The sequence below is a fragment of the Staurois parvus genome, unplaced genomic scaffold (genome assembly GCF_062004578.1).
Source record: "Staurois parvus isolate SC_StPar_1 unplaced genomic scaffold, SC_StPar_1.0 ptg000470l, whole genome shotgun sequence".
Classification (NCBI taxonomy): domain Eukaryota; kingdom Metazoa; phylum Chordata; class Amphibia; order Anura; family Ranidae; genus Staurois; species Staurois parvus.
The window spans coordinates 2,907,993-2,933,844 of record NW_028318266.1 but is presented as its reverse complement, the minus strand read 5'-3'; the positions used below and the strand labels follow the sequence as shown (position 1 = coordinate 2,933,844).

The 25,852-nt window shown below is 40.5% G+C and overlaps 2 protein-coding genes across 2 annotated transcripts; both read left to right on the top strand.

The window, feature by feature from the left end:
* The first annotated feature begins 6,307 nt into the window (after positions 1–6,307).
* LOC149452546 (olfactory receptor 5P55-like) lies at positions 6,308–7,252 on the top strand. Its single transcript, XM_089689197.1, has one exon. The coding sequence runs from the start codon at positions 6,308–6,310 to the stop codon at positions 7,250–7,252; it is 945 nt and encodes a 314-aa protein (XP_089545323.1).
* Positions 7,253–23,238: 15,986 nt separating this feature from the next.
* Positions 23,239–24,174, top strand: LOC149452545 (olfactory receptor 5P55-like). The gene has a single exon (XM_089689196.1). It carries the CDS (start codon positions 23,239–23,241, stop codon positions 24,172–24,174), a length of 936 nt encoding a protein of 311 aa, XP_089545322.1.
* Positions 24,175–25,852: the final 1,678 nt, after the last annotated feature.

Here is a 25,852-nt window from a genome sequence, read left to right as displayed (position 1 = left end):
GGTTTAAGAAAAAGGCCAGCATTGCAGTTTAATTATCTATTTATTAGCTGCCTTAAAACAAAAATATTTTCCATTTTTTTATTAGCTTTTTAAAATTTGTTAGTTTTTATTATCTTATTTGTGTAACATTTGTGGTCCATATAAAAAAGAAAACATATTTATATTTGGTTTCATTTTTAAGCATTTTAACATGAACTAACGTTATAGTATTTTTTTGTGATAATAAGGTAACCTATGTGCCACAAAGCTCCCTTTGGCTGCTGTACATTCACACAGCACTTTTTTTTAGGAATAGATCCCATAATATGCACCAAGTCAGTGCAATATTTCTTTTTTTTTCTGTGAAATAAGGCACTCTAATTTTTTTATTTTTTTATTCTTGATTATAAACCTGGCTGATTTCTCCCTATTTAATAGCCACCTTGTAAAAACACTTACATACTGTGGAGTGAGTCTGGACAATATTTATGGCTGTGAAATACTCAATTGTAATTTTTATTTATCATTTTTAATTGTATCTTTAAAATGTTAATTATTATATTTTTAGATTTGTGTTAACTATAATGCATAAGACAGTTGTTGCTGAAAGTCTGATCAAGAGCTGCCTTTATGGTCCCAGAAATTCACTGCTTCATTATAGTCTCCCCCTCCCCCCCAAAAAAAAAGAAAAACACTTTAACCTCCCTAGCGGTATGATTATGTCCATATTTCTGTGCTCAAATCTGTATATTATTTTGCATGGAAATATGTAGTTTTTTTATTGTAGGCCTGTAATTTTTAGGAATAACTCACTGAAATCTGTCCGAACAAGAGTCTAGTAAACATCCTGGGTATGATAAAATTTGAAACACGAAATCATAAATTATAATATAATAAATAATCATAAAAAATAATAATATAATAATAATAAATTTAATTCAATAATATAATCAAACCAAAAACACTGAAATGTGAAATAGAGCGCCAAGTTCGCACATCACTGAGCTCAGTCGCAGAATCGTTTTCAGTGTCTGATGAGGAATTTCCCCCACGAATCATTATCACTCAATTCTGCAAGTGGTTCTGATTTACTATCGCTGTTCTCTAGCTGGTCTAAAAACGCTTTTGACCTAAAGGGACGCTTTTTGGACGCCATGGAAGTTTCTCAGTTTCCAGGCGGAAAGAACAGTAAAAATGCAGGCAGGGCGCCGGACAAAGCACTCGGGACAAAATGTATGTGAAATGGTTTGATACAGGAATGTTATACTATGAGATTTTAGAGTATTGAGTGAATGTCACTTTTAAAATTTTTGAATTTCCCGCCAGTTCTGTCCCCCGTACGTCCCGACGCTCGCAGGGAAGGGAACCCAGAAGATGGATGCTGGCATCGGCTGGAGGACATTGCCGGGGACACTGCAGGAGGGACATCGCGGGTCGCAGGACAAGGTAAGTGAAACAGGGATCCCAGAGCAACGCTGCAGTGTATTCCCGAGTGTAGCTCGGGGTTACCGCTTGTGGTACTGAAAATTAACCCCGAGCTACACTCGGGAATACCGCCAGGGAGGTTAAACCCAAAAAAGTGAACCTTCATTTCTGGTAGATAAAATGCATCTTAGTTGCAAATTCACCCCACTGCATTACAGGCCCTCTCTGACATGACATGTACAGCAGGAAAGTCTAGTACCTAAAGAATATGTAGAGCCATTTACTTCCAGTGGTTCAACTTGGAAACCCAGAGGTAAATAAATGTGATGAGAAAAACAGTATGCTATCAAAAATATTACCCCCCAGGAAAAATAAAATACAAAGGAAAAATACAATTAAAATGATTTGCAATTCCTTAGCCATTTGACTTGCTGCAATAAAGGCCCTTTCTATTTTTGAACTCTACTGATGCTTTTAGAAGATATCATGTCCTTTTTACCTGCTGATACATATATTGTTTGCTTTGCTTCCTTTTTCATTCTATGCAAAATGTTGAAAACCAATAAAAATGTTATTTTAAGAAAAGTCCTACTCTGACATGACACATGCAGCAGGGCAGGCTGGCACCTGAAAGACATAGTGAACCACATTAAGAGATTGGTTCACCCTGGATATCCAAAAAATGGATAATATGATGCACTCAAAATCACCCCATTGCTGTGAAGGCCCTCTCTGACATGACATGTGAAGAAGGTCAAGCTGGTATCTGAAATGCATGATGACCTCAAGACAGTGGTCCGGCCTGGACAACCAAATTTAATGAATGTGATGAATAGAACAGTGTGCACACAAAAAACACAAACCCTCACCCAAGTTATTAAAATTAACTTCTCAGCCACAAGTTCACCCATTGAAAGATTGTGTCAGGTGCCTACAGGGAGTTTTGTATTTGGTATAGCTAGTTGGTCTGCCCAGGCTGGGGAAGAAGTTGACTGCTGGAACCTCGTTTCCTGGGCTTTTTCAAGGGCCTGCCCTAGACCCTGTGTTATATATAAATAAGGGGAAGGTTCAGTTCCAGAGAGAGCCTGGGGTGGAGTTCAGAAGTTCTGAGTTTGGAGAGCTGTACAGGAAGCCAGCAAAGGATAATGTACCATGTAGTCCAACAAGATAGTGGAGCTCTGGAGGACACTACCAGCTGTTGGAGAATGCCAGTAATGGAATGACACTTTTAAAGTATGCCTGGGAAGCCACATGTTAGTAGTTATGTCCTAAACTGCAACGTGTTTTGTATGTATCACACCATGGAAGTTTTCAAGTAAAGTTTCTAAATAGTTACAAAGCTTGGTCTGAAGGTACTCTAAAGGGGTGCATGATGGTTTCTGGCATGTGAAAGGACAGGGCCTGTAAAGCACATATTGGGTAAAAGGCAAGTCCACTATGAAGGGTTAACTTAAAAAGAGGAGTAAAGAAAGAGAGCAATTACCAAGAGTAACCAAGGACTGGTGGAAGGAGTTTTGCAACCTGTCATGAAGAGTGGTATATGGTATGGTGACAGGTCCTCCATTAGCAAGGATGTTATTGCTCTGGCTCCCTCCCTAATGGCCAATTTCCCAAAAGTTCAGCACCTAATCCAAATTATGGAGACCCACAGCCTAGCCACACGGTAAGGGAGCACAGCAGGAGTTAATTATGTGCATGTATGAAGTCTGCGCTAGTGCATGGCAGGACCCCATTCTGTCAATGAGAATGAGGTGGCAGAGATATGCTGGATGGGTGGAGAGGAAAAAGGCTCCACTGTGTCCCTCCTAAATGCAACCACTCACAGACAAGGTGTGTAGTAACATGGGACAGAACACTTTACAGAGGCACTCTGTAACTTTAGCTACTGCACACGCTTTATGGCTCATCTCTAATTTGGGGTACTGCCATATTGTTGACTTCAAACGCAGCCCCACCTGGTTCCAAACATTGATGAGTGCATGCACACGCTAAAGGTACCCCACATCATGGTCAAGGTAGCCTCAGGCACAAGCTCTTTGATATGACACGTGCTGCAGAGCAGACTAGTACCTAAAGCACATGAAGCACTATCTACACCCAGTGGTCAAGTCTAGACACCCAAAAGTTAATGATGTGGTAAATAAAACAGTGTGCACTAAAGCAATAAACAAATACTAATCTTGAAATAGTGTTCCAAATAAATAGTGTAACTTAAAAAGATACTGTTGAGAGGGAATGTGGGTGAGGCTCCAGTGTTTCATATCTCAGAGCTATCAAAGATCAACTTTCTGCCTATTCCATTTTTGTATTAGAGACTCTGGGCCTCTCACTCCTTGAATAAGAAAAATCTTAAACAGTGTAACCACTGAAAAAAAGAGCGGCACACAAAGGACAACTTTGTTACAAAAACAAGCGAAGCACCCAAAGCCAACTTGTTTTGATTTTGCCTTGCAGTTATGCCTAGCATGCAGTGGAATTGCAACCAGATTAAATAAATCTTCTGGAAATGGTGGTAGATAATAGGGGGTGCTTTGAGGTCAAACTCTATTGTGAGAAATGTGGGGTGATGTGCCACACATAAGGAGCAGCTTCCCCTCCTAAAGAGAACAGTCTGCAAACCCAGGCCACCTTCTTGGTGGAAAAATTCTCTGTGCTATTCTCCGTTTAGATCTGGGAAGTGTGAAACTGCTCTTCACATCACTCCTTTTCTCTTCAACACCAGTAGCACATCCTTCCCTTCTCACCAGCAGAACCTTTCTACTCCTATTACTGTGCTGCCTCCCATTGCCTTTGGCCCACAGAGATGGAGGCAGTAGGTGAAGAATCTTGCTGGCCCTGAGACAATTGGAAGTTTTCCTCTTCCCTTGCAGCTGTGTCTCCAGTGTTCATGATATTCCACCATGCATTGTTGCTCCAGCAGGAACACCAAAGGGACTATGAGCCTCATTGTGTCTTACATTTTAAGCTTTGGCAAAATCTCCTGTGGAATCAGCCACTTCTAATCCTACCTGTTGCTGAACAGCTTTGAAAAACTATGGCCCAGTGTATCTTCAGGTATACCAGTTGTATAGTCTTTGGTGTGCTTGGAAGGGGATTGGTGGTCCTGAGGAGAGACCACTTAAAGTCAGTGAGAAGAAAGGGGTGCAGGTGACTGTGCTGTCATCATCACCAAGGTGAAGGAGACGAGGGGGCACCACCATCCATCACAGGGGTGGACTGACCATTTGGAAACTCGGGCACTGCCCGAGGGCCCGGGGTCAGTAGGGGGCCCCATGAGATGCCCCTCGTACCTTTTTCATAGGCTTTTTTGAGTTTGGGCAAGGACACAGGAGCCCCATGATTCCCTATTGCCCGGGGGCCCCATGAGTTGTCAGTCCGCCCCTGATCCATCATAAACAAAAAAAAATCTTTATGTTATTCCGTGTTGATTTTGCAATGTCAGCTTTATTCATATTTTGAGAAAATGTGTGCATTCCTAAAACAAGATTCAACAATAGTTGATTTTACAGTTTCGGCAGATAGTAATTTTCTGGGAGTATAGCCATTAATGTAGAAAACAATCCATTTAATCACAATTTACACAATATACCATATGAAATGAACACCAATTAACCACTTGAGCTCAGGAATGTTTTATCCCCTTAATGACCAGGCCATTTTTATACTAAAAACAAAAAAAAGACAAAAATTTTGATAAAAAACTATATTTTATATATTGTATTCTCATATTGTATACTATAATGTATTCTTCTACATGTCTTTGGTACAACAAATCCAAATAAGTGTTTATTGATTAGTCTGTAGGAAAGTTCTAGCATCTAAATCTATAGTATATACTGTATATTTGGCACCTGTGTATAAAACACCAGGACAGTGCAAATATCCCCCAAATGACCCCTTTTTGGAAAGTAGACACAATATTCATAGTCACCAGGGCAGTACAGAATCATCAAATGACTGGTGTGGCAGTGATCTGGTGTACTGGCTGATGACTGTACGGTAAAAACAAAAAAACAAAAAATAATTTGTACAATTTTTACTATTTTTTTACTTTTTTTTTTTCACATTCTGTCGTCAGAGCAGCTCAGTGTCATTATAACGATACTGTACTACTCTGGGGGGTGATTAGAGATATCTGGGTTTTTTTTACACTTTTTTTGCTTATACAATGAAGATCACTGTATAAGAAATAGCTTTAACTGTCATACATGGGTTTCCCATTCATGAAGAGCTTGCTTTATATTGTGATCTGTGATTGGGTTTCCCATTCATGAAGAGCTTGCTTTATATTGTGATCTGTGATTGGGTTTCCCATTCATGAAGAGCTTGCTTTATATTGTGATATGTGATTGGGTTTCCCATTAATGAAGAGCTTGCTTTATATTGTGATCTGTGATTGGCTAAGCTAATCACATGGTACAGGTAGCCAGGTACCATGTGATTTATGTGAACCAACAGTAAGCAAGTTCTTCATGAATGGAAAGTCATTCATGACAGGCTGTTTACATTGTTATCATGTGATTGCTTTGGCCAATCATAGAGATCACATGATACCCGGTTACTGGTAACAGTGATACACTGTGTCTGGCAAACACAGCGGTCACAGGAGATGCGCACTGCATGCCCCAGCAGGCTTGTTACATGCTCCTAAACAGGAGCAGGCTCAATCACATAAATATACATGACTGAGCCTGTACGAGAGGGAAGACCAGAAGACAAAATGATGTAAAAGACCTGAACAGTTAGAAAGGAGATTGTAATTCGATATTTCCAAACTTAAGTTCATGGCAAATTGAGTGAACAATTTATTTTTACTCATTGCTTTGACATTCTCTCTTTATACTCTCTGTATGATCAAATATTTCACTCTCCTATCTGACAGGTCAACCTCCTGGCTTTTAAGATGTGTCAAGACAATCAAACAAAAGTCTCAGAGTTCCAGCTTCTTGGAGTACAAGGTCTAGGCAACTTCAAACCTCTAATCTTCATGGTCCTACTTTTATTTTACATTGCAATAGTGACCGGAAACTTTTTAATTATCCTTCTAGTGTCAACCAATAAAAAGCTCAAAATTCCAATGTTCATCTTTCTCCAGCACCTTGCTTTCGCTGATTCCCTCCTAGCCACTTGTGTTATACCAATGATTGCAGAGATAATAATAAGGACAAAGGGGAAAATGTCTGTTGCTGGCTGTATCACACAAATGTATTTCTATTATATCTTTGTATCTGTGCAATGTTTTATTCTTGCTGTAATGTCTTATGATCGATATGTAGCTATTTGTAACCCTTTACATTATATTTTAATTATGGACCGCAGGATCTGCTTCTTGTTGGGTTATGGTTGTTGGGTATTAACTTGCAGCATATGTTCAACTGAATTTATTTGGATAAGTCAGTTTCAGTTTTGTGGCCCCAGTGACATTGATTACTTGTTTTGTGATTTTGGTCCAGTTGTGCAATTGTCCACATCAGACACATCTATCGTACAATGGCTAGACTTCACATACTCTGCCCTTTTCTTATTCTGTACTCTTACCTTTATCATCGGGACATACATCTACATTTTTATTGTAATTTTCAAGATTTCATCTTCTACTGCCAGAAAGAAATCCTTTTCAACATGTAGTGCCCACCTGATCTCTGTGGGTGCATATTATGGGTCCTTAATTACTATTTACGTGACTCCGTCTACTGAGATGTCACCTAACGTGAACAAGTACAGTTGTCTGTTGTACATTGTAGTGACCCCATTGATGAATCCTCTCATATATAGCCTGAGGAACCAGGAGATAAAACAAGCTCTTCATAAGAAGTGGAGGAAGATAGCAGTAAGACCATTTAGATAGAGATGTGTGTATTGTAGATAGAGATGTGTGTATTGTAGATAGAGATGTGTGTATTTAGATAGAGATGTGTGTATTTAGATAGAGATGTGTGTATTTAGATAGAGATGGGTGTATTTAGATAGAGATGTGTGTATTTAGATAGAGATGGGTGTATTTTCAAAGTAGGATGAGAGAGATGAAATAACAAATCTTCTGTCGATGGAACACTGACATTCACTTCTCAAGCTGGACTCTATTTTACCCTTAAAATGTACTGGGGCACCCCACATTCCATTTCAGAGCTCTGGGCTTTCCACTCTCAATGAAACCCAATAAATATTTTTTTAAGCGCATCAAAATCCAAGAACAAAAATGGATAGCATGGGAGCTTATTGGTCCTTTGTTATGATGGCTGCATTAAGTTTTATTTTTAAAAAAATGTTTTCTTCATTTTCACCTGGTCCTAGGGTGACAACACTCAATTGCTGTGCTGTTTCCATGAAGGAGCCGTGTTTTCGCTTTTTGAAATGAAAGTGGAATTTCAATCAAGAATGAAAATCTCCCACACATTTCTATGCTTTCTGACATCCACATCTGTACTATCCACTTTTTAGTTTTCTGAATGTTTGATTAGAAACAACTATCTAATCAAGCCATTCAGAACCCCTCCTTTCTTGTACCGACAACATTTGATGTGTGCAGCCGAATGTTCCTGCACACTTTGTCATTGTCGGTCCTGGTTATGCCAGCCAGCTCTGATCTGCCACACACAGTCCCCCCTCCCATTTCCTCTACTTGTGACATATGAATGTCCATGTTCTGGTGCAGTTGTCACTCCGAGATCTCTCAGCCAGCCATCCACCTTGCACTCTACCCCACTCAGTCCCGCCTGTCATCCTCCCTTCCTCTTACATGCCTTCTCATGAGTAACAAGGCTAGAAGATAATGCACACGTCCGCCGGCCACTCTGTGTATAAGTGAACTGGGATTGTGGTCACATGATGGGGAGCAACTCTGCTTTTGGGGCATATCAGGATGTTTAATGATTGGTTAGGACTGCAGTGGCCCATTCAAAGCATTTAGGCTTTCCTTCCACTTTAAGTGTGCAATGAAGTGTGTGAAAATGAACTGCAAAACATTTCTGCTTCTCCTCATCTTCATAACATAAATGGAGATGTTTTGGAGCAGTAGCTTGGACCGGACTGATAGGACCACTTGGGATTTCAATGCAACGAGAGGCGCTGTGTAGTCAGCTTAGGAAGTGTAGTCAGGAAGTTACAAGCTCATTGGATTTCTCTCAGATCGGCAGATATTTTTAACATTTATTGGAAATACATGACAAAACACATTTAAAGGTAAATTAAACAGATAAAAAAGGAATTCAGTTAAATACTGATAGGCTGTAGTTGAACTAGAACACCGGCCTGTCACGATCGTGGTGTCAGACCCCAGACCTTCTCACCAAACATGTGACCTGGAGGACTAGCCGATCTAAAACTGCGATGTCATGTCCATCCACAGGTTGCCCAGACATTATCCCAATATCTGCACACAGTACCTTGGCATGTCCAGAGAGTTCCAGGGAACCTTCCAGGTATTCTCGACAGGGTCATAATAGGAAACAAGAGTGCCTAGGTCAGCACCCAATAAAACAGGTGTGGGAATTTCCTCCGAGACCCCCACCTCCTTCACCCCCCTTCCCGCACCCCAATCTAGGAATACCTTTGCACAGGGTAGGCGTCCCCCCAACCGATCTAAAACGGCAATGTCACGTGCGTAACAATGCCACACCCAGCTGCACCCTGCACAACAATTTTCCAGCTAATTGGACCACAATCGATGTACCGGCAGCCTGAGCGATTGTTACTGGGTCAGGTTAATTACGCAATTAACCCTTCACAATGCCACCACCTCCTTTTTGTACAGAGAAAGAGGAAACTCGGTGATATCCGCAATAACACTATAATGGTTGAGGTAATCGTCTGTATTACACGGTTATACAGAGGGTTAAACAAACACAGCAGCGTTCTCTTTAGAGGCAGGAATTCGTAAATTGCAATACAGAGCTATAGAAACAGTTCAACACCTTCAGAAGGAAAGATTTATTACTAAAAGGTCAAACGGGTGCAATAAAAATATTTACAGAAAAAGATGTAACTAAGATATATATATAAATATACAGACACTAACAGCACAGCAAAAGAGATATCAGAGAGAGGTGAAAGGGTTAAGGTACTTGCCAAAGTCCTGGGTTAGCAGATTCAAGTTTCAGAGCGAAAGGGCACGGGTCTTCTCAGGTGGTACTGATGTTAAAATGGGAGACGTCTTCAACTCACTCTTCTTAGGCCTGACAGCCTAATTTGTAGTTCCCCAGCAGGGGGTGTCTCTGAAGTCAAGAACCAATACCCCGTTTAGAACATGTAGGTATGAGCGGATACCTCAACTAGAGCCAAAATCTCCCATAACTCATATTTTGGCCCATAACTTTCCATCTGCACAAGTGACATTCCACCCGTGGGTAGATTATTAGGCAGACACGTCTGAGGATTGATTAGATATGAATTATGAAATTATACACTGAACGGTTCACAAGATCTATTTTTTGGCTTTTCTATGTATTCGAGAGAATGCGAGTGACCTACCAAACTGTTCGCCTTCTCGTGGCCAATCTGACGATATGTCCAGTTTTTGTGTAAGTCTCTCATATTCCAAGATATGAGGCATAGGGGAAAAATGGATTTTAACAAAGGTTATCTGGTCGTGTTTCCTGGGAAAGTTCTTTGAACTCCAGGGAAAGCTTGCCTTGTCTTATACGAGGTGTTAAATTGCACAGGTTCTTTGGACAGCTAGGCCCCAGCTCAGAGAGGTGTTTTATAGCTCTGGGCTCCCTGCTGGCTCTAGCCTTCCAGTGACCCACAATCAGATGTCACTGTGGCTGAACAGAGAGGGAAGGGGGGGAATGAGGGGGAAATATGTTTGTCAGGATGGTTAACCCCTTTGTCAAGATGGAGGTTGAAGCCAAAATGGTTGAACCGCGTCCATCTCTGGGTATACACTGTTACACGGCCGTTCGTGTGTTTGGTGAACACATGAATGGTAAGAGTGTTCGGTGGGCTGTTTGCCCGCCACACCCTAAAATGCATTGCACCCTGACAGTGCTTTGTGATTGGCCAAAGCTTTGGCCAATCACAGAGCATGATGATGTCACAAGGGGATGGGGTGACCCCACATCCTTGTGACATCATCACATTATTTAAGAACTGTCATCCTGGTGCAGCTGACAGATGGCAGGAGACAGCGTCAACAGCGGAGTATTTTTTTTTAGGTGGTGGCGGAGGGCATTGTGATTGACATTGGATCTACTTCGATGATATTTTTAAAATTTTTGTTTTTAGTAAAGGACTTGTCAAAGACTGTCTCCTATCATGTTTCCACTACAATTTTTTTTATGTGAATGGGTAGAGGTACCATGTACCCCATACTCATTCACACAGGGAAGTTGGATCTGGGGTCCCCCCTTTTTAAAAGGGGCTTCCAGATTTCGATAAGCATCCCACCCACAGACCCCCGCAACCACTGGCCACAGTTGTAGCCCCCCTGCCCCAAAGCACCCCCCATGTTGAGGGCATGTGGTCTGGTATGGTTTAGGAGAGGGAGGTGCTCACTTATTCTCCCCTTCCTGACTTGCCGGGCTGCATGCTTGGATAAGGGTCTGGTATGGATTTTGGGAAGTTTAGATCCCAAATCCGAGCTCCATTGAAGTCAATAAGAGCTGACACATAGAAATCAGTAATGGCCCTGGGCTAACAGGTAAGGGGGAAAGGGATTGTCAAAAAGGCCTTGGAGAGCTTGGCAGTGGCCTGTGAGATATGTATCAATGAAAATAGCTAAAATACATGTATCATTTAGTGAGAAAGGGTCTTTTCAAGGTGGCTCAAAATACTCCATTGAAAGGTTCCAAGGTTCTTTAAATTACACGTTTACATCCTCCAAGGCTCCAGAATAGCATCTGGTTTGCCTCCACTGCTCTTAGATAGGAATCACCCGCTCACCAGCTTCACAGCTCTCAGGTGGGTTGCAGTTTGTCCCAGTCCTCGTCTCCCCAAGGAAAGAGAGACTTCTTCCTCTGTCAGGAGAAAACTATTTCAACCCCTCCTCTTTCATTTTTTTCTACTGGCAATTGCAGTTTATAGCAAGCCTGTGGTAATGACTACGTCTTTTAGAGAACTACACTCCCCACAATCTTCCATGTTTACTCTCATAGGTCTCTAACAGTGCATGTCCTCACCTCGCCCTCTGGTGGATGGAGAGTGACTGAACATCAGCTGCTCTGTGTTCTGTGCAGCAGCTATCTCTGTCACTGAATAAATACAGAATCTTCTGCTCAGATGTGAACAAGAGCAGTCTGTCTTGTAAACAATAAACTGACAATCAAGTAGCTTTCTCTGCCAGCATTGCAGGCTGGGGTTAAATTATTAATACTGGCCCAAGAGGCAAATGTTCCCATTGCCCCAGACTAGCCCCCTTCTCTTGAAACTACTTCATGCACCAATGTGGAGTGGTCCAGTATGGAAAATATTACACAACAGGGTTTATTTACTAAAGCTGGAGAGTGCAAAATCAGGCTCACTTCTATATAGAAACCAGTCAGCCTCTAACCCAGCATTTTTCAACCAGGGTGCCCAAGCACCCTGGGGTGCCTTGAGGTTTCTTCAGGGGTGCCTTGGCAAAATGTCAAAAAATTGCCCAAAACCTGTACACAAGCCAGCAGGTGGATCAAGCCTACATTTTGGTTACACAAAGCAACAGGCTTTCATTGTGCGCCATTACGACCTTCTAGCCAACAGAGTCCTGACAACTAATGACATCATCAGTTGATAAGGAGGATGCACAGCATCCTTTTTTGATCCTCCTCTGCCCCTCTCCATCGTTGCTGGGGTCACATTAGCTTAGTGATGGAGAAAAACTGAGGGAAAAAAGAAACAATGGAATACTAGTCAGTACCAGTGTGCAAAAGTATATTTGCTTTGGAAGAATAAATTACCTCTAATGTTGGTTGTCCTACATGTGTGGATATTGCTGCGTTTTATAAATTATTAGAATGGCTTTTACATTTTAGAATGGGGTGCCTCAATACTGTCCATAATTTTAAAGGGTGCCTTGACATTATCCAAAATTTTAAAGGGTGCCTTGTCTGTAAAAAGGCACTGCTCTAACCTCAGCTTGTTAAGCTTTGGTAATAAAACCTGGAAGCTGATTGGTTTCTATGCAGAAGTGAATCTGATTTTGCACTCTCCAGTGCAAAGTAAATCAGCCCCAATGTATAATAAACACTAGTAGGACTCGGTTAGAATTGTTACAATCAGAATGTGTGAGCCCCAATCTTTGCCAAAAAACTAGACTGGGACCCATAGATTTTCTATTTCTATGTGTATTATGGAGTTTTCTGTTTTGCTAGTCTTAATTAATAAATAATATATAATATAATAATAATATAATAAGAAGGAATCAGTAGTTACTCCAGGGACTTCTTTTTACAATGGCTCATTAGTGGTAAATACACGGCTGTATCAACAAAGGCTCAGTAGATACTATTATACAGAAGGAACGATGATAGAAAACCCAAAGGACTTAATAATTGATGTAGGAAACTATAAAATGACCTTAGATAATTCATATCTGTAGACTGCAGATGTTCATGAGTGATATGCGTTACTCAAAAAGGTAGGTAACTCTGCACAGCTTTAGACCAACCAATTAGCCAAATATCAGTAACCAGTCTACTCTTTTAAAGAAATTTACAAAACAAACACCTGTTTTTCCTCAAAATGTAAAAGATTTACTGCTTTAAAGTGTAGAAATAATACTGGATTCAAAATGTGCAATGTAACTCAGGGCAAGGCCAATGGGTAGGCAGTAGAGGCAGCTGCCACGATCCAGCAGGAGAAGGGCTCATAAAATGTGGGACTTGCAATCTATGCTGCAGAAATAGTTCACGGCTCATGGGAACCCACATTGGCTGTTTATTCTTGGGTACTAAAGGACCACCTTGTTCGGGAACTGACTTGTCTGCAAGCAATTTGGCTTTCCAGTGTTGATATCCAGATGATAAATCCTATCTGTACGCTAACTGGATGGGAATCAATCGTTTAGTGAACATCTTCCCACCATCCAATAAAACAAATGTTGGTTAAATGGCTTCTGTCAGAAACTAGGTTTAGGGTTTTCGTTGGCAGAGAGAGGTGTAAATGGTTCATCTTAATCTGTCAAGATACAGCTGTATCAGGCCCTACACATTTTTTATAAATTATTTCAGTCTAGACTATTTTCGTTCAATGTTTAACATTAGGCATCACCACATAGCACAACAATTGAGAAAATCATTGTAAATACAAAAATAATAAATTGCTCCTGTTCAATTGTTTACACTGGATCACGTCTTAATATCATGTAGCATCAATTACTTTTTGCAGTCTCTTGTGATAATTGTGAATGAGACCCTTTATTTTCTCATGTGGTAAAGCTGCCCATTCTTTTTGGACAAAGAGCCACCAGGCCCTATAAATTCTTTGGTTGTCTAGTATGAACTACGTGTTTGGGATCTCCAAAAAGTGACTCATTGATGTCATTGGCCCAAGAGATTGTGATAGCCACTTTATAGCCTTCACTTTTTTGTGCCGAAACTAAACTTGTTTTGTTTCATTGCCATGTAGGAATGTGTGTCCCAGTTGTAGCTTCTGGGTGCAAATTTCCCTCCAGTATTCTGGTAATGGGCTCCATTTACAAAGTGGTATTTTCCTCTTTAAAATTTGGGGTGAAATCATGCAGCATTTTATCTCATGCGATAAATAGTGGGATGGATACAGTGGGGAAGGATTAGAACCCCTGTCAGTTTTTATTGCTAATAAAGAGGTAAAATGGTTTAAGTACGCCAACTCACTAAGTCAGTGCGCTCCCTGCAGCAGATGTATTCATACAAAAGTAAAAAGGTGACTAGAATACCAGTTAAAGGGAAGCTGTTTTCACAGGACACACATAACAATGAAGTTAATTTAAGAAAATACAAAATATCTTTCTAAGTGTGAAATATTGAAATGTAATGAAAGTATATAAATAGGTTTCTTTGACGTCTTTTTTTATTGGTGGAAGGTGGAAGAAGGATATTTGTGTGATATTTTTGTTCTCTTTCAAAATTTGACATTTAGAAAGATATTTTGTATTTATTTAAAATATACCTAAAGGATAGTTTTGGATTGTGTGGAGAGGAATTAGAACACCTATTAGGTTGTTATTGCTGTCTGTGTCCCCATTAAGGAAATGCATCCTATTTGTCCTTTTTACCATTATCATGAAGGTAAATCTTCCCAATAGAACAAAAAAACCTTTCATTGCTCTATTCAAAATGAAAAAGAAAGGTTTGCCTTTAGTTACACTTTCAAGCAGCCTTCCTCAACTTTTTCAACTTAGAGGGACCCTTAAATGAAAAAAACAGGTTTGCGCTAGTAATCCCACACAACTTATAAAACTTATTACTTATAGTGTGAATACATAAATCTTAATATAAATCAATTTTTAATAGTGTCCAAATTAAATGTGCAAGTGTCCAACACCAAAAAAAATTTTTTTTTTTTGTATCTTTATCAATAATCAAGATCTTCTAATCCAAATTTCTTCTTTTGAAAAAAACACAAAATCACTGTGCACAAATCCACCACTGAATAGATTGAATAAACTCACCAGAGCAATGTGCTGGTCAAATTATAAACCAGCAAAAGCACTTGTGCTCTGGGAGCAATGGTCTGCAGATGACTCTCAGCATATATGGAACAATTCAGTATGGCACCCCTTCTTCATATAATTCAAATAGTACTCAGGAAGCAAGAGACTCATAGTGCAGCAACATATAACAAAGAATTTATTTAAAAAATATCATTGCACTTACAATGAATTGTGTCTAAACCGAAACTAGCATAAACCTTGATCACAGCACTAAAATCACACAGCCTCCTCCGGGATCCACGGACGCCGACAGATCGCCAAACGTTGTGACGTCACATCCGTCAAGAGGGACCCTTGAAATAACTTTCCGGTCTCAGGGAACCTTTGCTAACAATGACTATATCTACAACTCGTGATACATAATCCTAATCCATCTCCACTCCAAAAGTTTAAAAAAAGTTATTTTCTCCTCTATTACTTGGTTTTTATATTTAGGTTTCTATGCATTACTGTTGAGAGAACTGATCCAAAAAAGATAGAAACTGCTCAATTTTTTTTTTGCCATCTGTGTCCCCATTGGAAGATGTCTCTATTACTTTTCTGGGGACAATCCAAAATTTGGGATTTTCTTTTACTTTCACATTTGATGATAATGGTAAACAGGACAAATAGAGAGGGTCAACCTCCCAAATGGGGGGCACAGACAGCAATAACTACCTGACAGATGTTCTAATCCATCTTCACTCTATCCAAAAGTTAAAAAAAGTTATTTTGTTATTGTAACGGAAGCATAGGCAGGACAGAGCACACGGAGAAGATGGGGAACACACAAAACATTATTGAAGCAACAAAAGGACAGACACTCAATGTGGAAATGGCAGGGAGGGTGATGTGTGCGCAAACCAGGGATGATTCCAGGCACGGGGGGTCTACAAGCTGTCTCTGAAGACCCCCCGTGCCTGGAATCGTCCCTGGTTTGCGCACACATCACCCTCCCTTCCATTTCCACATTGAGTGTCTGTCCTTTTGTTGCTTCAATAAAGTTTTGTGTGTTCTCCATCTTCTCCGTGTGCTCTGTCCTGCCTACGCTTCCGTTACACTGCATCTTTCTGGGAGCAAGATGATTCCAGCAGCATGGACAGGAACAGTGAGAGAAGGGCTGCTTCCTGTGCAAGAGTTTTGAAGACCATGTGGGACATGTCTAGGTCACTGGCAGTCTGTGACAGTTATTCTTTAAGTAAATCAACCCCAACTATTTCTATATTTAGGTTTCTATGCATTACTGTTGAGAGAACTGTTCCAAAAAGGTAGAAATTGCTCATTTTTTTTTGCCATCTGTGTCCCCATTGTAAGATGTCTCCTCTATTACTTTTCTGGAGACAATCAAAAATTTGGGATTTTCTTTTACTTTTACATTTAATGATAATGGTAAATAGGACAAATAGAGAGGTAAAATCTCCAAAACGGGGGCACAGACAGCAATAAATACCTGAGATGTTCTAATCCATCTCCACTCTATTCAAAAGTTAAAAAAAAAAGTTATTTATTATTAATATTATTATTACACAGGATTTATATAGTGCCAACAGTTTGTGCAGCGCTTTACAATATAAGGGAGATAGTACAATTACAATACATTTCAGTACAGAAGGAATAGGAGGGCCCACTCATGGAGCTTACAGTCTAAAGGAAGGGGGAGGTGATACAGAAGGTGATAGCTGCAGGGGATGATCTGGTGGAGGTGGTTCAAGTACAGTTCTTAGGTGGAGGTGGGGTAGGCTTCCCTGAAGAAGTGAGTTTTCAAAGATCTCCTAAAGGCAGACAGGGTGGGGGCTGACCAGACATGCTGTGGTAGGGAGTTCCAGAGGATGGTAGAGGAGGATATCATGGGAGGAGCGGAGTGAGCGATTTGGGCGGTATCTGTGGATGAGGTTGGTGATGTAGCTGGGGGCAGTGTTGTGGATGGTTTTGTAAGCTGTGGTTAGTATTTTTAATTTTATACGTTGGATTAGTGGAGGCCAGTGGAGGGATTGGCAGAGAGGGGCAGCAGTCGCTTGTAAGGTGTATGGGTCTAGCAGCAGCATTCCTAATAGACTGAAGGGGGGATAGCCTGTGTAACGGTAGACATGTGAGGAGGGAGTTGCTGTAATCAAGGCAGGATTTAACCAAGGCATGGATAAGTTGTTTTGTGGTGTCATTGGTCAGGAAGGGGCGGATATTGGAAATGTTCCGGAGGTTGAGGTGGCAGGATTTAGCCAGTGAGTGGATGTGGGGCTCAAAGGAGAGGTCAGAGTCTAGGATTACGCCTAGCACCCTGGCATGAGGGGAAGGACCAATGGTTGTGCTATTGATATTAATGGTAAAGTCATGAGTGGGGGATCAGGGAGATGGAAATATTACAAGCTCAGTTTTTGAAAGATCGAGTGTAAGGTAGTGATGTGACATCCATGCTGATATGTCGCTTAGTAGATTTGTGATACGTGAGGAGATTGAGGGGGTGAGCTGGGGAGCTGGGGAGCGGAGAGATAGATCTGGGTGTCATCAGCATAGAGGTGGTATTGGAAGCCATGCAAGGTTATCAGTTGGCCCAGGGAGGAGGTATAGAGGTATAGAGAGAGAAAAGGAGGGGCCCAAGGACAGAACCTTGGGGTACCCCAACAGAAAGAGGAAGTGGAGCGGAGGAGGAGAAGTTGTATGTGACACTGAAAGTGCACTAAGAAAGGTAGGAGGAGAACCAGGAGAGAGCAGAGTCACGGAGGCTGATGGAGTGGAGTTTACTGAGGAGGAGCGGGTGGTCGACTGTGTCAAAGGCAGCGGAAAGGGCAAGGAGTATGAGTATGGAGTAATGGCCATTGGTTTTAGCAGTTAGTAGGTCATTAGTGAGTTTTACTAGGGCAGTATCTGTGGAATGTTGTGGGCGGAAGCCAGACTGTCGGGGATCAAGAAGGTTGTTGGTGAGGTAGCAGTTCATACGGTTGTGAACAAGGCGAAAATTATTTAGTTTTTCTTTAGGTAAATCAACCCCAATGATTTCTATATTTAGATTTCTATGCATTACTGTTGAGAGAACTGATCCAAAAAGGTAGAAACTGCTATTTTTTTCTTTTGCCATTGGTGTCTCCATTGCAAGATGTCTCCTCTATTACTTTTCAGGGGACAATCCAAAATTTGGTATTTTTTTTTTACTTTCACATTTGATGATAATGGTAAACAGGACAAATAGAGAGGGTGAATTTCCCAAATGGGGACACAGACAGCAATAACTACCTGACAGATGTTCTAATCCATCTCCACTCTGTTCAAAAGTTAAAAAAGTAATTTAGTTATTATTTAAGTAAATCAACCCCAATGATTTCTATATTTAGGTTTCTATGCATTACTGTTGAGAGAACTGATCCAAAAAGGTAGAAACTGCTCTTTTTTTTTTTTTTGCCCTATTGCCCATATTTTTTTGTGTCCCTATTGGAAGATGTATACTCTATTACTTTTTTGGGGACAACCCAAAATCTGGGATTTTCTTTTACTTTCACATTTAATGGTATCTGTAAACAGGATAGAGAGGTCAGATTAATAATAATAATAATAATAATAGTAATAATAATAATAATGATCACAATAATTATAATGAGAATATTATTTTTTTTATTTAGTTAAATAACCAAACAGGAATAATCAATACACAATTGCAGCAGAATTATGCCACTAATTCAGATTTTAATTTTTTGGGCAAACATTCAATCAGAGTCAAGCACAAATCATTCACAATCTTCCAAAATGAAGGTTGTTTGCAAACAGCCATTTATTTTATGCAATGATTACCACAATCAAACCGTCATGATATTGAAAATCACAACACTACACCGGGCCCTTTTTGGTCTCTTTTGTCCTCTCTTTTTGGGCTGTAAAAAAGAATGCTGCTTACCTCAGTAGTTTCAGTATGCATTATATTCCAATTTTATGTTCCAATGTAGTATTGTTAAAATCTGTCCCACATTTTATTATTACGTTTTAATATTGTATTTTAACTAATCACCTGCTCATCCTTTAATTACCCCGACATTTTAGTCTGTTTGAACTGTTGGCCTTTTCCATATTGATGCTCTTTTCTTTAGCAGATTATCTCATGCTATGTGTTAGTTTTGCCATACTTACCAGATTACTATCATTGAACTAAAAGTAAGATTGTATTTTTATCATATTGTGAATTTCTGGTTTAAGAAACAGGCCAGCATTGCAGTTTAATTATCTATTTATTAGCTGCCTTAAAACAAAAAATATTTGCCATTTTTTTAATAACTTTTGAAAATGTGTTAGTTTTTATTATTTTATTTTTGTAACATTTGTGGTCCATATAAAAAAGAAAACATATATTTCTATTCGGTTTAATTTTTAAGTGTTTTAACATGAACTAACTTTATGGTATTTTTTTCTGATAATAAAGTAACCTATGTGCCACAAAGCTCCCTTTGGCTGCTGTACATTCACACAGCACATTTTATTTAGGAATAGATTCCATAATATGCACCAAGTCAGTGCAATATTTCTTTTTTTTCTGTGAAATAAGGCACTTTTTTTTTTATTCTTGATTATAAACCTGGCTGCTTTCTCCCTTTTTATTAGCCACCTTATAAAAACATTTACATACTGTGAAGTGAGTCTGGACAATATTTCTGGCTGTTGTTTGTGAATAAAATCAACTGTAATTTTTATTTATCATTTTTAAGTTTATCTTTAAAATGTTAATTATTATATTTTTAGCTTCTCAGCCACAAGTTAACCCATTGCAATGAAAGATTGTAGTCAGGTGCCTACAGGGAGTTTTGTATTTAGTATAGCTAGTTGGTCTGCCCAGGCTGGGGAAGAAGTTAACTGCTGGGACCTCGGTTTCTGGGCTTTTTCAAGGGCATGCCCTCCATCCTGTGTTATAGATAAATAAGGGAAAGGTTCAGTTCCAGAGGGAGCCTGGAGGGGAGTTCAGAAGTTCTGAGTTTGGAGAGTTATACAGGAAGCCAGCAAAGTACAATGCCCCATGTAGTCCAATAAGATAGTGGAGCTCTGGAGGACACTACCAGCTGTTGGAGAATGCCAGTAATGGAATGACACCTTTTAAAATGTGCCTGGGAAGCCACTTTTCAGTAGTTATGTTCTACACTGCAACGTGTTTTGTATTTATCACACCAATAAAGTTTCTAAATAGTTCCAATGCCTGGTCTGAATTTACTCTAAAAGGGGTGCATGCTGGTTTCTGGCATGTGAAAGAACAGGGCCTGTAAAACACATATTGGGTAAGAGGCAAGTCCACTATGAACGGTTAACTTAGTAAAAGGAGTAAAGCAAGAGAGCAGTTACCAAGGGTAACTAAGGACTGGTGGAAGGAGTTTAGCAGCCTGTCAGGAAGCGTAGTATGTGACAGGTCCTCCAGTAGCGAGGATGTCATTGCTCTGGCTCCCTACCCAGTGGCCAGATATCCAAATGTTCAGGACTTAATCCACATTATGGAGACCCAAGGCCTAGCCACATGGTACAGGAGAGCAACGGGAGTTAATTATGTGCGTGCATGAAGTCTGCACTAGTGCATGGCGGGACCCCATTCTGTCAATGGGAATGAGGTGGCAGAGATACACTGGATAGGTGGAGAGGGCAAAGGCTCCATGGTGTCCTTCCTAAATGCAACAACTCACAGACAAGGTGTGTAGTAATATGGGACAGCATGCTTTACAGAGGCACTCTGTAACTTTAGCTACTGCACACGCTTTATGGCTCATCTCTATTTTGGGGTACTGCCATAATGTTGACTTCACACGCAGCCCCACCTGGCTCCAGGCATTGATGAGTGCGTGCACACTCTAAAGGTACCCCACATCATGGTCAAGGTGGCCCCAGGCACAAGCTCTTTGAAATGACACGTGTTGCAGGGCAGACTAGTACCTAAAGCACATGTAGCACTATCTACACCCAGTGGTCAAGTCTAGACACACAAAAGTTAATGAATGGGGTAAATAAAACAGTGTGCACTACAAATACTAATCTTAAAATAGTGTTCCAAATAAATAATGTAACTTAAAAAGATACGGTTGACAGAGAATGTGGGTGAGGCTCCAGTGTTTCGTATCAAATATCAACTTTCTGCCTATTCCATTTTTGTATTAGAGACTCTGGGCCTCTCACTCCTTGAATAAGAAAAATCTTAAAAAGTGTAACCACTGAAAAAAAGATCAGCACACAAAGGACAACATTGTCTGTTACAAAAACAAGTGAAGCACCCAAAGCCAACTTGTTTTGATTTTGCCTTGCAGTTATGCCTAGCATGCAGTGGAATTGCAACCAGATTAAATAAATGTTCTGGAAATGGTGGTAGATAATAGGGGGTGCTTTGAGGTCAAACTCTATTGTGAGAAATGTGGGGTGATGCACCACACATAAAGAGCAGCTTCCTGTCAGGGCTCCGGGTATGACCAGAGGTATGTGAACTGACGCAGGGAAACGCAGGCTTCAGATATGTTATAAACAATATAATTTATTAATACTAACAATACATAAACGCAGTGCAATACTAAAACATAAACACAGTGCAAATGAACCAAACCAAACCACCCACAGATAACAATACATACAATGCAAGCGTCGTCAGGCAGGCCGGGTCAATAACAATCGGGCAGGTAGGAACAGGAGGAGCAGGCAGAGAGTAGTCAGGTCACGAGCCGGGTACAGCAACTAACGGGCAGGTAGGTAAAGGGGGTCAGGCAGAGAATGGTCGGGGTCACAAGCCAGGGATCAAACAGGAGAAGCCAGCAGAGGTCAGAATCAGGCAGGGTCGGCAACCAGTCAGTCGGCAGGAACAGGAACAGGAATGCAGGTAACAAGATACAGGGGCCCATGGAGAAACACACACCAAGGCCCAGACTGCAGGTCTGGCCATCCCTTAAATACACCTCCGTAATCAGCTTCAGGTGTTTGGCTGACTGCAGGGTTGAGTCTCTGATTGCTGAGAGCACCCGCTGGCCAGCCCTGGTACTGCAGCCCACAAGGCAGGTGAGTCCCACCATTATTGGCAAGTCCATTCCTGACACTTCCCCTCTTAAAGAGAACAGTCTGCAAACCCAGGCCACCTTCTTGGTGGACAAAACCCTGTGCTATTCTCCATTTAGATCTGGGAAGTGTGAAACTGCTCTTCACATCACCCTTTTCTTCCTCAACACCAGTAGCACATCCTTCCCTTCTCACCAGCAGAACCTTTCTACTCCTATTACTCCTCTGCTTCCTGGAGGCAGCAGGTGAAGAATCTTGCTGGACAATTGTTCATGATATTGTGTGCTCCATCAGGAACACCAGAGGGATTATGAGCGTCATTGTGTTTTACATTTTAAGGCTGGCAAAATCTCCTGTGGAATTGGCCACCTCTAATCATAACTATGGCCAGGTGTATCTCCTTTCACCAGGTATACCAGTTGCATAGGCTCTGGGGTACTACTCTGGGGGGTGATTAGAGATCTCTGTTTTTTTTTAACATTTTTATTGCTTATACAATGAAGATCACCATATAAGCAATATCTTTAACTGTGATAAATGGGTTTCCATTCATGAAGAGCTTGCTTTATATTGTGATCTGTGATTGGGTTTCCCATTCATGAAGAGCTTGCTTTATATTGTGATCTGTGATTGGGTTTCCCATTCATGAAGAGCTTGCTTTATATTGTGATCTGTGATTGGGTTTCCCATTCATGAAGAGCTTGCTTTACATTGTGATCTGTGATTGGCTAAGCTAATCACATGGTACAGGTAGCCAGGTACCATGTGATTTCTGTGAACAGTAAGCAAGCTCTTCATGAATGGAAAGCCATTTATGACAGGCTGTTTACATTGTTATCATGTGATTGTTATGGCCAATCATAGAGATCACATGATACCCGGTTATAGGTAACAGTGATCCACTGTGTGTGACAAACACAGCGGTCACAGGAGATGTGCACTGCATGCCCCAGCAGGCTTGTTACATGCTCCTAAACAGGAGCAGGCTCAATCACATACAGTATATAACATGACTGAGCCTGAACGTGCCGCCCTGCCGGAGCAGCATGTGGTTACAATGGAGACCAGAAGACAAAATGATGTAAAAGACCTGAACAGTTAGAAAGGAGATTGTAATTCAATGTTTCAAAACTTAAGTTAATGGCAAATTGAGTGAACAATTTATTTTTACTCGTTGCTTTGACATTCTCTCTTTATACTCTCTGTATGATCAAATATTTCACTCTCCTATCTGACAGGTCAACCTCCTGGCTTTTAAGATGTGTCAAGACAATCAAACAAAAGTCTCAGAGTTCCATCTTCTTGGAGTACAAGGTCTAGGCAACTTCAAACCTCTAATCTTCACGGTCCTACTTTTATTTTACATTGCAATAGTGACCGGAAACTTTTTAATTATCCTTCTAGTGTCAACCAATAAAAAGCTCAAAATTCCAATGTTCCTCTTTCTCCAGCACCTTGCTTTCGCTGATTCCCTCCTAGCCACTTGTATTATACCAATGATGGCAGAGATAATAATAAGGACAAAGGGGAAAATGTCTGTTGCTGGCTGTATCACACAAATGTATTTATATTATATCTTTGGATTTGTGCAATGTTTTATTCTTGCTGTAATGTCTTATGATCGATATGTAGCTATTTGTAACCCTTTACATTACATTGTAATTATGAACCACAGAATCTGCTTCTTGTTGGGTTATGGTTGTTGGGTATTAACTTGGAGCATGTCATCATCCGAATTTATTTTGATAATTCAGTTTCAGTTTTGTGGCCCCAGTGTTATTTATTATTTCTTTTGTGATTTTGGTCCAGTTATGCAATTGTCCACATCAGACACATCTATCGCACAATGGCTAGACTTCACATACTCTCTCCTATCCGCATTCTGTGCTCTTACCTTTATCATCGGGACATACATCTACATTTTTGTTATCATTCTCAAGATTTCATCTTCTACTGCCAGAAAGAAATCCTTTTCAACATGTAGTGCCCACCTGCTCTCTGTAGGTGCATATTATGGGTCCTTGATCACTATTTATGTGACTCCATCCAGTGAGATGTCACCTAACATAAACAAGTACAGTTCCTTATTGTACATTGTAGTGACCCCATTGGTGAATCCTCTCATATATAGTCTGAGGAACCAGGAGATAAGACAAGCTCTTCATAAAAAATTACGAAAGATAGCAGTGAAGTAATATAGATAGAGATGTGTGAATATTCAATGGAGAATGAGTGACATGAAATCTCATATCTTCTGTCGATAGAAAACTGACATTCACTTCTCAAGGTATCTGGCCATTAACATTTAAGGAGACTCCCCACATTTCACTTCAGAGCTCTAGCTTTCCACTCTCATTGAAACCCAATAAACATTTGTATTTTAAGTGTATCTAAATCCAAGAACAAAAATGTAATGTAATGTATGGGTGCTTATCAGTTCTTAGTTGTGATGGTTGCATTCATTTTCTTTACTTTAGGATTTATTTCTTTATGTTCAGGTAATAATCATGCAAGTAACACAGTTCCTGTCTTTGGGAGACAAAACTGACTTGTTGTACTGTATCCATGGAAGAGCAGTACCCTAGGAAATGAAGTGTGTTAGAACTGCAAAGTCTCTCTCTCTCTCTCTCTTTCTCTCTCTCTCTGTCTCTCTCTCTCTGTGTCTCTCTCTCTTTCTCTCATAGCAGATAATGAAAAGGGATTTGATAATGTGCTTCAAATATTTACAATGTTTTAGTCATCGGTTTCCAAAAAATACACTATTATTTGTTTATTCATGATGATGTGTGTGTGCTCTCACCCTTTGTCATAGCATCTTAGCTAAAAAAGGAGAACATACATCCATCCAAAAAAATTCTGGTTTTCTTGCTTGTGGCACTGGAAAATTTCACCTGCAAGTGTGTCATCCATTGAGGCCGTGCTTGCAATATTTCTGCCTCTTTTTTGTAACATTATCAATCGATTTTTTTTCTCAGAATACCATATGCCTCATAGTGGCCAAGTGCAAATGCTTACCTAATGCGCGAGAGAGATCACGTCAAAAAAATTGTCTATTTTCAAAGATTGAAGGCCAAAAAAAAAATTGTACAGGTTTGCGGCACACCTTTTTTAGCCTTTCTTAGGTAAGCAGAAATTTCTGAAGTAGAAATAAAGCACATTACAACTGGAAATTAAAAAAAATATATATGTTTTTAGGAGACCAAAGTTGGAAAAATCTTTCAGATTTGAACCACAGATATTAATCCTGAATAGACATTAACTTTAGAATGATTGAGCAGCATAATACATCTGGAATGGGTATGCCGTTCCTTCAGAGCACATGCGTCGGCTTTAGAAAGGAGAGAATATCTCCTAAACGGTGCAAGTTTAGGAGATAGCCAATGTACCTACAGGTTCACATTAGTATAGCGTCTCCGAAAACACTGCTTTAGCAGGATCAGCCCCGGCAACTGCCAGCACCTGCGTTTAACCCCTACACTTACCCCCCCCCTTCTTCCTTAGCAAGTGCAGTGTCAGTAGGTCACTGTCACTTGATACATTGCACACAAAACCGCAGTGTTCTCAGAATCAGGCCTGATCTCTGCTAGCACTTGCTGGTAAATTTTGATGACTCTCATATGCAGCAGAGTGCCAGTACTAATGCGGCTCTAACTTTTCGTGAACTGGCGAGCACCAGTGGCCTAGTACATCCTGGTATTTTACATATCAGCACTGCAGTATCACTTGGTGACGTAGTGAGTCCCATAAGTGCAGTACAAGCTGGTGCACAAGTAGTCTCCCGCAGCCACCAAGAGTTCTCACACAGGCTTGTAGAGCCCCTAGTGTCCTTCCGGATGTGCTTACAAATCTCAATTGTCAGCCCACATATTCTTC